The sequence below is a fragment of the Symphalangus syndactylus genome, chromosome 19, assembly GCF_028878055.3.
Source record: "Symphalangus syndactylus isolate Jambi chromosome 19, NHGRI_mSymSyn1-v2.1_pri, whole genome shotgun sequence".
NCBI lineage: Eukaryota > Metazoa > Chordata > Mammalia > Primates > Hylobatidae > Symphalangus > Symphalangus syndactylus.
In genome coordinates this window covers 9,821,736-9,836,880 of record NC_072434.2, presented here as the reverse complement: position 1 = coordinate 9,836,880, position 15,145 = coordinate 9,821,736, and the positions used below count along the sequence as shown (strand labels likewise).

The following is a 15,145-nucleotide window of genomic DNA, read 5'->3' as shown; positions in this document are numbered from 1 at the left end:
CAGTGGCGTGATCTTGGCTCACTGCAACCTCTGACTCCCAGGTTCAAGTGATTCTCCTGCCTCAGCCTCCCGAGTAGCTGGGATTACAGGTGCCCGCCATCATGCCCAACTAATTTTTGTATTTTTAGTAGAGACAGGGTTTCACCATGTTGGCCAGGCTGGTCTTGAACTCCTGACCTCAAGTGATCCACCCTCCTCAGCCTCCCAAAGTGCTGGGATTACAGGTGTGAGCCACCATGCCTGGCTCAGATCTTTCTTTTAGAAAGATCATAGGATGGGACAGGGCAGCAAGTAGTAGAATGTGGTTTTAGGGTGGGCAGGGAGCAGGCAGAAGCAGAGACACCCAGGCCAGTGAGGAGGCTGCTGAAATCATGCAGGAGAGATGGCGAACTGGGGTAGTTATGGCTTCAGATGCCATTTCAGAGGCAGAAGTGGTGACTAAGCTCAAGTGTGACCAATGGGTGTGGGAGTGAGGGGAAAGGAAGTTGGGGCAGGCTCCTACACTGCTGGCTTTATGGGTTGGTTGCACCATTATCTAAAATATGAACCATCAGAGGAGAAGCACATTTGGTGTTGGCCACAGTGACTAGTTTAGTTTGGGTGGGAGCTGTTGATTTTGAGGGACCCAGGGGCCACTATGGCAGTTACCATGGTTGCGGTGTCATTGAAAAGTCTGCTGAGGGTGCCCAGAACAGAAATGGTTGTTTCAGGGAGTGGGACAAATATTTCAGAGGTGGGATGATTCTGGAGGTGATATGGTTTGGCTCTGTGTTCCCACCCAAATCTTCTATAGAATTGTAACCCCCACGTGTTGAAGGAGGGGCCTGGTGGCAGGTGATTGGATTATTGGGATGGATTTCTCCGTGTTGTTCTCGTGATAGTGAGTGAGTTCTCATGAGATCGAATGGTTTAAAAGTGTGTGGTGCCTCCCCCCTTGCTCTCTCTTTCCTGCTCCATCATGGTAAGACATACTTGCTTCCCCTTCCCCTTCCGCCATGATTGTAGGTTTCCTGGGGCCTCCCAGTCATGCTTCCTGTTAAGCCTGTGGAACTGTGAGTCCATGAAACCTTTTTTCTTCATAACCCCAGTCTCAGAGAGTTCTTTGTAGCAGTGTGAGAACAGACTAATATAGGAGTCTATCAAGTGCAGGGTGAGGTCACTGGAATGATGATACTCTCTTTTTCTTTTTTTTCTTTTTCTTTTTTTTTTTTTTTTGAGATGGAGTCTCACTCTGTTGCCAAGCTAGAGTCTAGTGGCTTGATCTCGGCTCACTGCAACCTCCGCCTCCTGGGTTCAAAGTGGGAGTTATTTAATTTAATTTAATTTTATTTTATTTTGTTATTTTATTTTGTTTTGTTTTGTTTTTTGAGACAGAGTCTTGCTCTGTCGCCCAGGCTGGAGTACAATGGCGTGATCTCAGCTCACTGCAACCTCTGCCTCCTGGGTTTAAGCGATTCTCCTGCCTCGGCCTCCCGAGTAGCTGGGACTAGAGGCACGCGCCACCACGCCCGGCTAATTTTTGTATTTTTTGTAGAGACAGGGTTTCACCATGTTGGCCAGGATGGTCTTGATCTCTTGACCTTGTGATCCGCCCGCCTTGGCCTCCCAAAGTGCTGGGATTACAGGCGTGAGCCACCACGCCCAGCCGACAGTCTCTCATTATGGATGGCTCAGTAGGTGCTGTCATGGCCCTGCCCCATCCTGTGGCATTCGCTGTTCCCATCATGCAGACAGCTTCTGCCTGTAGCCCCCTGTACTCTCTGCCTCAGGGATTTGGGGCCATGCACAGCAGGTTGGAAATATCTGGGAGATAAGATCCTCAGAGCAGCTTCCAACTAAGGACACGGGGAGTTGGTGATCAACATTCTACTTCCTCCTCCGGTGAAACAGCGAGAGGCACAGTCTACACTGTGTCCTTAGCCCTGGTTGCCCACAGTGGCAACTTGCTCACTGACATTCTTTGAACTAGTTTTTTCCTCTCCTTGTCCGACTTCCTTACCTGTGCTTCCTGGGATCACCTCCTAAATCCACTACTTGTCCCAGGGTCTTCGTGTGAAGGAACTCAACCCAAAACAGTAGCTCCAGCCCTTTGAGCTTCAGTTTCCTCCCCATCCTTTGGGATTATACCGAATGCTGTGAAAGCTGGGAGGCTGCACCCATGTGTGAGGCACCCAGCGCCGGACCCTGCACCCAGCAGGTACTGGGTTGGCGCCTCTCCCTGCCTTCCTCTCTCATACACACAATAGGTGTTTAAGAAACTCCCATCTGGCCAGGCACGGTGGTTCTTGCCTGTAATCCCAGCACTTCGGGAGGCCTAGGCGAGCAGATCACAAGGTCAGGAGTTCAAGACCAGCCTGGGCAACATGGTGAAACCTCATCTCTACTAAAAATACAAAAATTTGCTGGGTGTGGTGGCAGGTGCCTATAATCCCAGCTACTTGGGAGGCCGAGGCAGGAGAATCGCTTAAACCCAGGAGGCAGAGGTTGCAGTGAGCTGAGATCACGCCATTGTACTCCTTCCTAGGCGACAGAGCAAGACTCTGTCTCAAAAAACAAAACAAAACAAAATAAAATAATAAAATAAAATAAAATAAAATAAAATAACTCCCACTTTCTCAGACTGCCTGGAAAAGCTGAACACTTCTTTCCTGCCAATCAACCTCCACAGGTAAGCCAATACCTCAGGCCTGACCAGTCCTGAGGCTGCCCTGAACACCTTCCACGAGTCTTCCTATGCCTGCAGCAAAGGGCTCCCTGGGGACTTCCTGACAAAAGGATGGGCCAGAGGCACATGCTGTCTGGCAGGTGAGGCTGTCTGGGTTCCTCTGGGATAAATAGACATCTTGAGTGTGTCTATGCACTGAGCCAGGCACTGGCTAAGACTTCTCATTCACTATCATGTTTAATCCTCTCAGCAAACTGCAGGCTACTAATTCTTGCTCCAGTTTCGCAATCCAAGAACCTGGCCTCAGAGTTACAGAGTTGGGTTACTGTCCCGGGCTACCACAGCCAGGAAGAGTGGAGCCAGGATTCAGACCTTAGTCTGCCAGAAGGAGCCCAGGATCCTCACTGGGAGAGCAGGAATGCGCCATGTTCCCTGCTGTCCCCATGCCTGGCACAGGCGCTGCACAGAGAAGGAGCTTAGAAATGCGTGTTGGGCTGAACTGAACCAAATCAGAAGACTCCAGATGAGAAGAAAGAGCCCACTTCCTGTTGGACACAAAGTCCCCGGGGCATTTCTGCAGTGCCAGCTCCTTGTGCAGGGCCTGGCACACAACCATGTTCAAGCAAGGCTTGGGATCAATAAAGGAGCGAGCATTTCATATTCTCGGCCAGAAGTTACATTGGGTCCCAGACCTATTACTGCATTAAGAGTTGCACAATACGATTTTCTAATTCTGTTATTCCTGCTGCATTCTTGCGTGAAAAAGACTTTTCCTTCATCAACTGTCCACAGCAACCTCCTTCCCTCCTCTAAGCTAAATCCGCATGTCTGAAGGAAGTTGTCCTGCGTGTCCCACTAAATATAGGTTCCTTTCAGCTCCCTCAGGGGTGGGGATGGGAAGAACCTGTAGCAAGCACCTACTCTATGCTTTAGCAAGTGCGATCTCCTTTCATTTTCATAACAGCCCCTGGATTGGAGCTGAACAGCCCCACTGGATGGATGAGAAGACCCAGACCAGGGGAGTTAAATGACTTGTCTAAGGTAACCTGGCAAGTTACAGGCTGAACTGGGATTGATCCCAGATCTACCTGGCCCCAAAAGTTATGCCCTTTCTCCACCACCCACTTTCCTTCCAGGCCTGAGTTGCTTCCCTTCCTGATGGTGTGGTCGGTGCAGATCTCAGAACGTGTAAACCTGGTGACACCAGATCCGTCACTTTACAGTGAGTGAAGGAAGTACCTGGGGATCGGCTTACTAATTCTAGGGGCCAGTGAATTATTCATGCCACCATTAACTTGGAGGCCCTTTCCGCCTCACCTCTCTTTCCCTTGCTCCAGACCCTCAGATCCTGGCCTACCTGAGCTCGGCAGACCTGTGGGGGTCCCTGGTGAGGAGATGCTGGCAGAGCGGGGGGCTTGCCTGCTGCTGGCAGTGGCACTGCTGGGCCCAGGGCCCCGGGCCCAAGCCATGGAAGGTAGGCACTCTTGGGACAGACATGAACTGGGAGGGGAAGGAGGTGGGCGGGCAACAGCCAGGGGCTCAAGAAGTTTCTACATGGGAAGCCAGAAAGCAGGAGGTCCTTTTAGGGGACGTGGCTGAGTTGAGAATGTGTTTGTTCCTGAGATGGGGGGAGACAATATTTATTGAGTGCCTGCCGTGTGTTGTATATTTCACATGTAGTTTGCATTTAATCTGCACAACAAACTTCAAGGTGGATGTTAGTCCCCCATTTTCCAGATGAAGAAACTGAGGACTAGAGATATTAAGTAACCTGTCCAAGGCTACATGGTCACCAAGGTTGAAGGGAATGGCTCCAAAAACTGTTAAAGGTTTATTGCTAAAGAGTCTTTTTTTTTTTTTGAGACAGAGTCTTGCTCTGTCGCCCAGGCTGGAGTGCAGTGGCCCTATCTCAGCTCACTGTGACTTCCACCTCCCGGGTTCAAACAATTCTCCTGTCTCAGCCTATCGAGTAGCTGGGATTACAGGCATGTGCCACCACGACCAGCTAATTTTTGTATTTTTAGTAGAGACGGGGTTTCACCATGTTGGTCACGCTGGTCTCGAACTCCTGACCTCAGATGATCCACCTGCCTCGGCCTCCCAAGGTGCTGGGATTACAGGCATGAGCCACCACACCCAGCCTATTGCTGAAGCATCTTTATTCTCCTCCTCAGACCCTGCTGTCCATCCCACTGCCAAGCAAGTGAAACCAAAGTTCCTTCTTACGGCATTCAGTGCCCTCTGAGTGTGGGCTCCAACTTCCATATCGTATTGAGCCTCAGTTTCCTGCATCCCTTGGGCATCCCATGCTCTGGCAGGGGAATCACAACCCCTTCTGCTTCACCCTCAGGGATCTTAAGCCCTGCTGTCCCCTCTGTCTGGAAAGTCTTTTTTCCCTTTTTCCACCTGAGAACATCTGGCTCACCCTTCAAGCTCAGATCAAATACCACTCCCTCCATCGGCCTTCCACATCCTCTATCAACCTCACATGCGCCTTCACTGGGGCTCCTGGAACCCTCTGCCTGCACTGTGGTCCCCAGTGGCTTTGTGCTGCTCTGGCCTTCCAAGCGTTGTTTACCTGTCTGTGAAGCCGGGGTGATATCATTTCACCCTTCTGCAAGGCTCACGTGGGGCTCGGAGGAATTGTACCTTTCCAGTCACCCAGTCACTGGCAGAGATGGGATGGGCACCCAAGCGTCTCAACCCATGCCTGGGTGGTGGGAGGAGGTAGCTTTTCATATTTTCTGGCCACTGGGGCTTAAGGGGCCTTGGGGTAACCCTGGGCATCAGTGTGCCTGGCTGGGCCCTAGTGGACAAGGCCTCTGCTTATGCTGATGACTGGAGCCACCTGGGCTGTAGGAATTCCACTCTGATGCTCTGGTGCCTTTCCCTGCCCTGTGGGTAGGGCTGGGAGAAGGACAATAACAGGCATTGGGCAGAATATCTATTTGTCCTTTTGCCATAAAGGCATGAATTAGATGCCATTCCTGCCCTGTCCCACCCCAAGAGCCAGGCAGAGAGCCGATAATGTCCATCTGTGCGGCCCTCACACAGCCTTTGGCTCATCAGCGCTCACAGTCGCCCAGCAAGGGAGACACCACTATCCCCATTTCACGGCTCACAGAGGCTAAGTGCACGTGCGTCTGAGCCTTTGTCTACGCCATTCCCTCCCTGCAAATCTTCCCCAACTGATGAAACCTTCTCATTCTTCCTAGACAAACTCAAATATCACCCCCTGTGGGAATCTTGCCCCTTCTTGATACTGCTGGCCCCAGCAACATCAGCTTTCCTCTCCCCGGACCCCAGAGCCCCTTTGTGGCCACAGTGCAATCACGCTGTATGTTTTGTCTCATTTGCCTGACTCCCCCTGCCCCACTCCGTGGTGAGCTTCCCACGGAGGGGCCCATTTTGAATCATCACAGGTCTGGTACGGGGCACATGTTTAGCGAGTGTGTCTTCTCTTATACGGATTTAGTTAAGTGTATTCTTCAGGATGCTTTTGGTTGCAAGTAACAGAAACTCAACCTGGATGAGTTTAAGCAAAAACAAGAATACATTGGCTCTGTAACCAGGGAGGCAGGTGGTAGCCGAGCTGGGCTCTGGGATGCCACAACCAGAGCCTCTGGGCTCCAGGGCCACTTCCACTTTTCACGTGGCTCTTCCAGTTCACAGAGGGGATTTTTCCTTAAGCCCTGAGCATAAATAATGATAATTTTTTTTTTTTTGAAATGGAGTCTCACTCTGTCTCACCCAGGCTGGAGTGCAGTGGCGCAATCTCGGCTCAGTGCAGCCTCTGCCTCCTGGGTTCAAGCGATTCTCCTGCCTCAGCGTCCTGAGTAGCTGGTATTACAGACTCCCGCCAACATGCCTGGCCAATTTTTGTATTTTTAGTAGAGACGGGGTTTCACCATATTGGCTGGGCTGGTCTCAAACTCCTGACCTCTGGTGATCCACCCACCTTGGCCTCCCAAAGTGCTGGGATTACAAGCCTGAACCACCACGCCTGGCCATTAATAATTTTTTAAAAAATTTAAAAGAGTCAAATACCGACCAAATGCAATGTATGGACCTTGTTCCACCCCCACGGCTCCCCCTCCCAGTCAAGGGACCAGAAAGGAAAGAACCCCTATCCGGGCATTCTGAGCAGAACTCCAGCCTAGCCTGGCAAATCCAGAATGTGGGAAGTTCTATAAGATAAATGACGCTGGGGCTTCAACAACAAATGATAAAGGGGGGAAGGAGGCACAACTGTTGTATTAAAAGAGTCAAGGCCGGGTGCCATGGCTCACACCTGTAATCCCAGCACTTTGGGAGGCTGAGGCAGAAGGATCACTTGACGCCAGGAGTTTGAGACCAGCCTGAGCAACATGGTGAGACCCTGTCTCTAAAAAAAATAATAATTTTATAAAAAATATAAAAGTCAAATATCAAACAAATGCAATGTATGGACCTTGTTTGGATTCTGATTTGAACAAATGAATTGTAAATATATATATATATAATATTATATTTATTATATATAATATATAATATATTATATTTATTATATATAATATATAATATATTATATTTATCATATATAATATATTATATTTATTATATGATATATTATATATTTATTATATATAATAAATTTATATATTTATTATATATAATATTTATTATATATAATAAATATTATATATTTATTATATATAATATATATTATATATTTATATTTATTATATATAATATATAATATATATTATATTTATTATATATAATATGTATTATATATGATATATTATATTTTATATATAATATGTATTATATATAATATATTATATTTTATATATAATATATATTGTATATAATATATTGTATTTATTATATATAATATATATTATATATAATATATTATATATAATATATATTATATATAATATATTATATATAATATATATTATATATAATATATTATATTTATTATATATATATATTTGGTCAATATTTGGGGAAAACTGAACATGAATTGAGTTAGCACATAAATTAAGGAATGAAGCCGGGAGTGGTGGAGTGCTCCTGTGGTCCCAGCTTCTCAAGAGGCTAAGGCAGGAGGACCACTTGAGCCCAGGAGTTCCAGGCTGCAGTGAGCGATGACCACAGCCTGTACTCCAGCCTGGGTGACAGAGAGAGACCTTGTCTCTAAAAACATTTTTTTAAATTAAAGACTTATTATACCATGATAAAGGTATTGAGGTTATATACAGTTTTATGTGTTTCTCTGTTAGAGATATATTCTGACATATTTATGGGTGAAATAATATGGCATCTGAGATAGGCTTTAGATTTCTCCACACCTCCCAGAATGGGGCTGGGGTGGGATAGAAGAAACAAGAAAGGCAGAACATTGATAATTATTGAAGGTGATTGATGGGGACATAGGGATTCATTGTATGATTTTCTGTGCTTTGGGTGTGTTTGAAATTTTTCATAATTAAAAGTCAACAAAATAGCCAGCACATCCCTGGTCACCTTCTCAGCAAGGCCTTCCCTAACACCTGATTTACACCTGAAACCCTCTCCCCAGCCCATGCTCCTTCTCTCCCTTTAGTGCTGTATGCTTCTCCATAGAATTCGTCACAATCTAACATACTATTTATTTTACTTATTGATTTGGTTCAGTGTCCTGCTCTCTATGAGAGCAAGGATTTCTGTCCCTCTCCTTGCTGTATTGCAAGCACTTGGAGCAGTACCTGGCACAAAGCTGGTGCTCAGTGTATATTTGCTGAATGAATGAGTGAGTGAATGATCTTATATAATCCTCACAACAGCCCCATGAACTAGGCAGGGCAGGTGCTACTGACTCATTTTACAGATGAGAAAACTGAGCCCGGGAAAGAGAAGTTACTTGTTGTAGTGAACATCTATTGCTTTGGGTCTGCCCAATACCACTTCCTTCGCCTCTGGCAACAATAGCCCCCTTTTTAGACACTGCTCCCCTCGTTGCCTCCACGTGGTAACCCTCCCTCCTCTTCCTTGCCCCAGGGGTGGATGCCTGACTCCAGCTGGGGAGTCCTGGGGCTCCCACTACCACCACACTGACTGGCCGCAGGGGGGGCGTGTGCTCCAGGCTAGGCTGGAGTTCTGCTCAGAATGCCCGGATAGGGGTTCTTTCCTTTCTGGTCCCTTGACTGGGAGGGGGAGCCGTGGGGGTGGAACAAGGTCCATACATTGCATTTGGTCGGTATTTGACTCTTTTAAATTTTTTAAAAAATTATTAATGGCCAGGCGTGGTGGTTCAGGCTTGTAATCCCAGCACTTTGGGAGGCCAAGGTGGGTGGATCACCAGAGGTCAGGAGTTTGAGACCAGCCCAGCCAATATGGTGAAACCCCGTCTCTACTAAAAATACAAAAATTGGCCAGGCATGTTGGCGGGAGTCTGTAATACCAGCTACTCAGGACGCTGAGGCAGGAGAATCGCTTGAACCCAGGAGGCAGAGGCTGCACTGAGCCGAGATTGCGCCACTGCACTCCAGCCTGGGTGAGACAGAGTGAGACTCCATTTCAAAAAAAAAAAAAATTATTATTATTTATGCTCAGGGCTTAAGGAAAAATCCCCTCTGTGAACTGGAAGAGCCACGTGTCCTCATGGAATTACTTAAAATGTTCCTCTAGCTTCCGTATTTACTCTAACTGTAGACAGATCCAGAGACTTCCTGAGATTCATATTTCTTCATTTTTTTTTTCAAGAAGACATTTACTGGCCCGTGTTCCACTTGACACTTATCTACATCAGTGGGTTCAGGGTTTGTTAGCTTGGTCTATTTGTTACAAAGTTCTCCAAATTAACTTTTTCAGTTTTGTTTTTTTTTTTTTTCACTGTCAAATAGTCAGCTGAAGTGAATATTTGTTTTTTTTAGAGGTTGGAGTCTTGCTATGCCTAAGCTGGTCTTGAAATACTGGGTTCAAGTGATCCTCCTGCCTCAGCCTCCCAAAGTGCTGAGGACACCCGGCTATATATTTTTAATTATAAAAATTTTTATTTGCCTGGCTTATTTGACCAGTAAAAAAAAATTCAAACATTTAGCAAAGTTGAAAGAATTTTACAGGGAGCCTGTATACCCAGTCATCTGTTTTACTTCTCATCAACCTTTTACTCAATGATTAGAACAGAGTTTGATAATGTTGTCTGGAACCATTATTTCATTAAGGCTTGCAAAATATAATTTCCTTGTTGAAATTTTTTTTTTAATTTTGAGACAGAGTCTTTCTCTGTTACTCAGGCTGGAGTGCAGTTGTTCCACCATGGCTCACTGCAGCCTTGACCTCCCAGGCTCAAGTAATCCTCCTGCCTCAGCCTGCCAAGTAGCTGGGACCACCAACATGCACCACCATGCCTGGCTAATTTTTAAAATTTTTTTGTAGAGATGGGGGTCTTACTATGTTGCCTAGGCTGGTCTCAAACTCCTGGACTCAAGTGATCCTCCTGCCTTGCCCTCCCAAATTGCTGGAATTACAGGTTTAAGCCATCATGGCCAGCCAAAATTATGTTTTCCTAGTGTTGTTATTCTTTCTGAAGTCTTCTATAAATAAGTTTTCCTGGCCGGGTGCAGTGGCTCACGTGTGTAATCCCAGCACTTTGAGAGGCCCAGGCGGGTGGATCACCTGAGGTCAGGAATTCGAGACCAGCCTGGCCAATATAGTGAAACCCTGTCTCTACTAAAAATACAAAAATTAGCTGGGCATGGTGGCGGGCACCTGTAATCTAGCTACTCGGGAGGCTGAGGCAGGAGAATTGCTGGAACCCGGGAGATGGAGGTTGCAGTGAGCCGAGATTGCACCATTGCACTCCAGCCTGGGCCAATAACAGCGAGACTCAGTCTCAAAAAATAAATAAATAAAAATAAATAAGTTTTCCCTCACCATCTATTTAGTTGTCCAGAAATATAGTCCATATAGGAAAGGCCAAGTAGATGTTAAATTTCTATTATCAATTTCCTAAAAAAAATTGATACATGAGTTAGTGCCTAGCAACCTCTAAAATAAACCAATGAGTTTCATTTTAATTTCTTTTGAGTTGCATTGTGAATTCTTGTTTTTATATACGTGATATGTTTCAATCCACTGCAAGCATCACTCTCTTTTGATGCTCGAATTGTACCTTCTTTAGCCAGTGGAAGCCACTTCAAGTAGGTTTCTGTGTCTTTTCTTTTTTTTTTTTTGAAATGGAGTCTTGCTCTGTCACCCAGGCTGGAGTGCAGTGGCACAATCTCAGCTCACTACAACCTCTACCTGCCAGGTTCAAGGGATTCACATGTCTCAGCCTCTTGAGAAGCTGGGATTACAGGCATGTGCCACCACACCCAGCTAATTTTTGTATTTTTAGTAGAGACAGGTTTCTCCATGTTGCCCAGGCTGGTCTCGAACTGGTGAGCTCAAGCGATCTGATCCGCCCACCTCAACCTCCCAAAGTGCTGGGATTACAGGCATGAGCCACTGTGCCTGGCCAGGTTTCTGTGTCTTTTGACACAATCTCAGCAGTCTTTGATAGCTTCTTTGCTGTTTGGCATAGCAAGATAACCAAGTATATTTTGTGTATTTCCTGTATTAAACCTGGTACCAGACATTGCTCTAAATAGCGTTGTTCATCTTAGTTGAACATAGGAATCCTAATAGAAATCCTAGAGGTGTAAAATGCTACTGGATTCTAGGCCTTCTTGGTAAACAGAACTAGGAAATAAATTTTTAAAAAATAAAAATAAATCAAGTTCACACTGATACTTTCAATTCAAATTAAGGATCACAAGAGTTTTACTTATTATTTTAAATTTATATCTATCAGGCTGGGCACGGTGGCTCATGCCTTATAATCCCAGCACTTTGGGAGGCCAAGCAGGTGGATAACTTGAGGTCAGGAGTTCAAGACCAGCCTGCCCAACATGGTGAAACTCTGTCCCTACTAAAAATATAAAAATTAGCTGGGCATGGTGGCGGGCACCTGTGATGCCAGCTACTTGGGAGGCTGAGGCATGAGAATCGCTTGAACCTGGAAGGCAGAGGTTGCAGTGAGCTGAGCTCATGCCACTGCACTCCAGCCTGGGCTACAGAGCCAGACTCCATCTAAAAAAAAAAAAAAAAAAATTATACCTACCACTCTTACACTGAAAATATTGGTTTCTATTGACATTAACTTACTTATTTGCTCTATTCTAATATATAATCGTTGCAAAATGATATTTAATATTATTACTAATAGTAAGTTTACTGAATATAGTTTAAAATGTTGTTGTGGTTCATTTTGTCCTTGAGATATATCCCACTAGGACTGTGTGGTCAAAATACTGTCTTTCAACATCATTTGAAATCATTTTTCCCCATGTGACTATGCCTCCAAGTTGGTAAGATTCAGGTTATTTGTTTCAGTTTGGGATATTTAGGGGTTACTTAACTTTTGTTTTTTAATCTCTTAACATTATATAAAGTATTTTATGTGCTTACACAGTGAAAATTATGAAACAGGGCACATTTAAGGAGATCCAGCCATCATGCCTGCTTCCTCCCCTCTTTTTACTACTTCCCCTGACAGAGAATTATTCTTATTAGTTTCCTTCCATTGTTTTCTTTTGTTAAACACAAGCAAATCTGCACATATAAAAATGTACTTTTAACATTGTAGTAAACTGTGCACATTTTCACTTGAGGAGGTTATTATTAATTTCAAAATAATGTTTTAATAATTAACTTAAATTCCCTACTGCATAATGTTTTAACTAAAATTCTAGGGCCCTGCCTGACACTTCCTGTCTCCTTTCCTGGCTTGCTTTTTCTCCATAGTTCTCACTGTGTCATAAACTATATATATATTTCTTTTATTTTTTATTTTTTATTTTTTTGAGACAGAGTCTCACTCTGTCGCCCAGGCTGGAGTGCAGCAGCATGATCTCGGCTCACTGCAACCTCTGCCTCCCAGGTGCAAGTGATTCTCCTGCCTCAGCCTCCCGGGTAGCTGGGACTACAGGCATGCACCATCACACCTGGCTAATTTTTGTATTTTTAGTAGAGATGGGATTTCACTATATTGGCCAGGCTGGTCTCGAACTCCTGACCTTGTGATCTGCCTACCTTGGCCTCCCAAAGTGCTGGGATTACAGGCATGAGCCACTGCACCTGGCCCCATAAACTGTATATTTTACCTGCTATGTTTATTGTCTGTCTTCCCTGCCAGAATGTAGGTTCCATGAGGGTAGGGGTTTTGTCTGTTTTGTTTCTGCTGTAACCCCAGCACCTAGAACAATGCCTAGCACTCAAACAGTATTTGTGGAATGAATACCAGCATGCTTGATCAGCATCTGAAGAATAAGTAGATGCATGAGCAAATAAACACACGGCCTTGTGTTCCCTCATCCCATCCCATCCCATCCCATCCCAAGAACCCAGCTTTGTAGCTGGGCCCACTGCCCTTACCACATGTACCCAAGACCCCAGCATGTAGTCTCAGTCATCCTTCTCTCTTGCCCCAGGTGTCAAATGTGGGGGTGTGCTCTCAGCACCTTCTGGAAACTTCTCCAGCCCCAACTTCCCTAGACTGTACCCCTACAACACAGAGTGCAGCTGGCTGATTGTGGTGGCCGAGGGATCCTCGGTGCTGCTCACCTTCCATGCCTTTGACTTGGAGTACCACGACACCTGCAGCTTCGACTTCCTGGAAATCTACAATGGGGCCTCACCAGACAAGGGCAACCTGCTGGGGAGGTTCTGCGGCAAGGTGCCCCCGCCGCCCTTCACCTCCTCCTGGCATGTCATGTCTGTCATCTTCCACTCGGACAAGCATGTGGCCGGCCATGGCTTTTCTGCAGGCTACCAGAAAGGTCAACGGGGGGCCTTAGGGACCCGGTTCAGTGGCTCACACCTGTAATCCTGGTGCTTTGGCAGGCCAAAGTGGAGGATTACTTGAGCCCAGGAGTTCAAGGGGGGATTTGGCAGTGGAGGAGCTGGCCCTGGGGTGGAGGTGGGAAGATAGCAGCAGGGCTCAGGTGAGACCTACAGGGTCTCAGCATCTTGGCACATAGGCTGCTCTGTAACCTGCATGACCCAGCTCTCATGCATAGTTTATAAGGCAAAAGCAGCCTCCTCACCGTTCATGACCGTGCTTGTAATCCTGGTAGCTGGGGTTCCTACCTTCATGGCAATGCTCCCCATGCTGCCTTCCATTTCTCCCGGAGTCCTCAGAGGGTCGCACTGTGCTCAGGAATGAGGCTGTCACGCTCTACTACCCTTGCCATTCTTGTCCTGTGTCATGGCATAAGGCCACAGGAGGGGACACCACTGCTGTTGGGGCCTTCTGCGGCATCCCACCACTTCACAGCTTGGGAATCCTTGCCTGAGTTCCCACACGAGGGTCTGGGTGGAGCTAGTGACTGTTATATCATGTGTCCCTAACCCCTCTCTCCTTCAACCAGGCTTGACACCTGCCTCTCAGTCTAGTGAGGGGAGAGGAGGCCTTGTTCTTCTTGCCTTTCTCTTTGATTCACTCATCCTTGTCCCCAGGTTCTGTGCAAAGGCTCAAATGTCCTGCTTCCTCCCAATGTGAGAACCAAAGGCCTCGTTGATGTTAACTCAAACAGTAGACAGCCACAGAGGCTACTGGTTCCCAGGGTCCACCAACAGCAATCCTGGGGGACTCAGATGGGACCCCAGTCACTGCTGCATTTGGAAGGATAGAACTGTAGAATGCCACAACACAAGAACCATAGGCTGATCTAATCATAGTTTTGGAATTTTAGACCCTTAGATTTGTAGAAATGTTAGGATATCAAAGTCATAATACCATCAGCCACATTTCCTAACATTTTTAAAAACAGGAATACCTTTATGTCAAATGGAACCTTAATTTAATCCCCCATTTAAAAAAAAAAAGATAAAGGCAATAAAAAATAAAGGCAATGTTTTAGTGGTATGCATTTATTCTGTAAGTTCTTTTTGTTTGTTTGTTTGCTTTTTTGTTTTGAGATGGAGTTTTGCTCTGTCACCCAGGCTGAAGTGCAGTGGCACAATCTTGGCTCACTGCAACCTCTACCTCTCGGGTTCAAGCCATTCTCCTGCCTCAGCTTCCCGAGTAGCTAGGATTACAGGCATGCGCCACCCACCATGCTTGACTAATTTTTGTATTTTTAGTAGAGACGGGATTTCGCCATGTTGGCCAGGCTGGTCTCAAACTCCTGACCTCAAGTGATCCACCCGCCTTGGCTTCCCAAAGTGCTGGGATTACAGGCGTGAACCACCGTGCCCAGCCTGTAAATTCATATTTTAACTTTTTTTTTTTTTTTTTTTGAGACAGAGTCTTGCTCTGTTGCCCAGGCTGGAGTGCAGTGGCAGGATCTCAGCTCACTGCAACCTCCGCCTCCCAGGTTCACGCCATTCTCCTGCCTCAGCCTCTCCGAGTAGCTGGGACTACAGGTGCCCGCCACTACACCCGTCTAATTTTTTGTATTTTTACTA

The 15,145-nt window shown here is 46.1% G+C and overlaps 1 protein-coding gene across 10 annotated transcripts in view; it reads left to right on the top strand.

Moving 5' to 3' along the window:
• CDCP2 (CUB domain containing protein 2) overlaps nucleotides 1-15,145 on the top strand; it is a 56,352-nt gene that overhangs the window by 30,843 nt on the left and 10,364 nt on the right. For 5 of the 10 annotated variants that reach the window (XM_063613138.1, XM_063613141.1, XM_063613142.1 and 2 more), the window contains exons 2-5: nucleotides 3,630-3,706; nucleotides 3,802-3,887; nucleotides 4,003-4,139; nucleotides 13,168-13,515. In XM_063613138.1, coding sequence (XP_063469208.1) covers nucleotides 4,061-4,139; nucleotides 13,168-13,515 — 427 coding nt within the window. In that variant the 5' untranslated portion in view covers nucleotides 3,630-3,706; nucleotides 3,802-3,887; nucleotides 4,003-4,060. Of the gene's footprint in view, nucleotides 1-2,619; nucleotides 2,806-3,629; nucleotides 3,707-3,801; nucleotides 3,888-3,966; nucleotides 4,140-13,167; nucleotides 13,516-15,145 lie in introns of all 10 variants that reach the window. The other 5 variants (XM_063613139.1, XM_063613140.1, XM_063613137.1 and 2 more) reach the window with 4 other exon arrangements.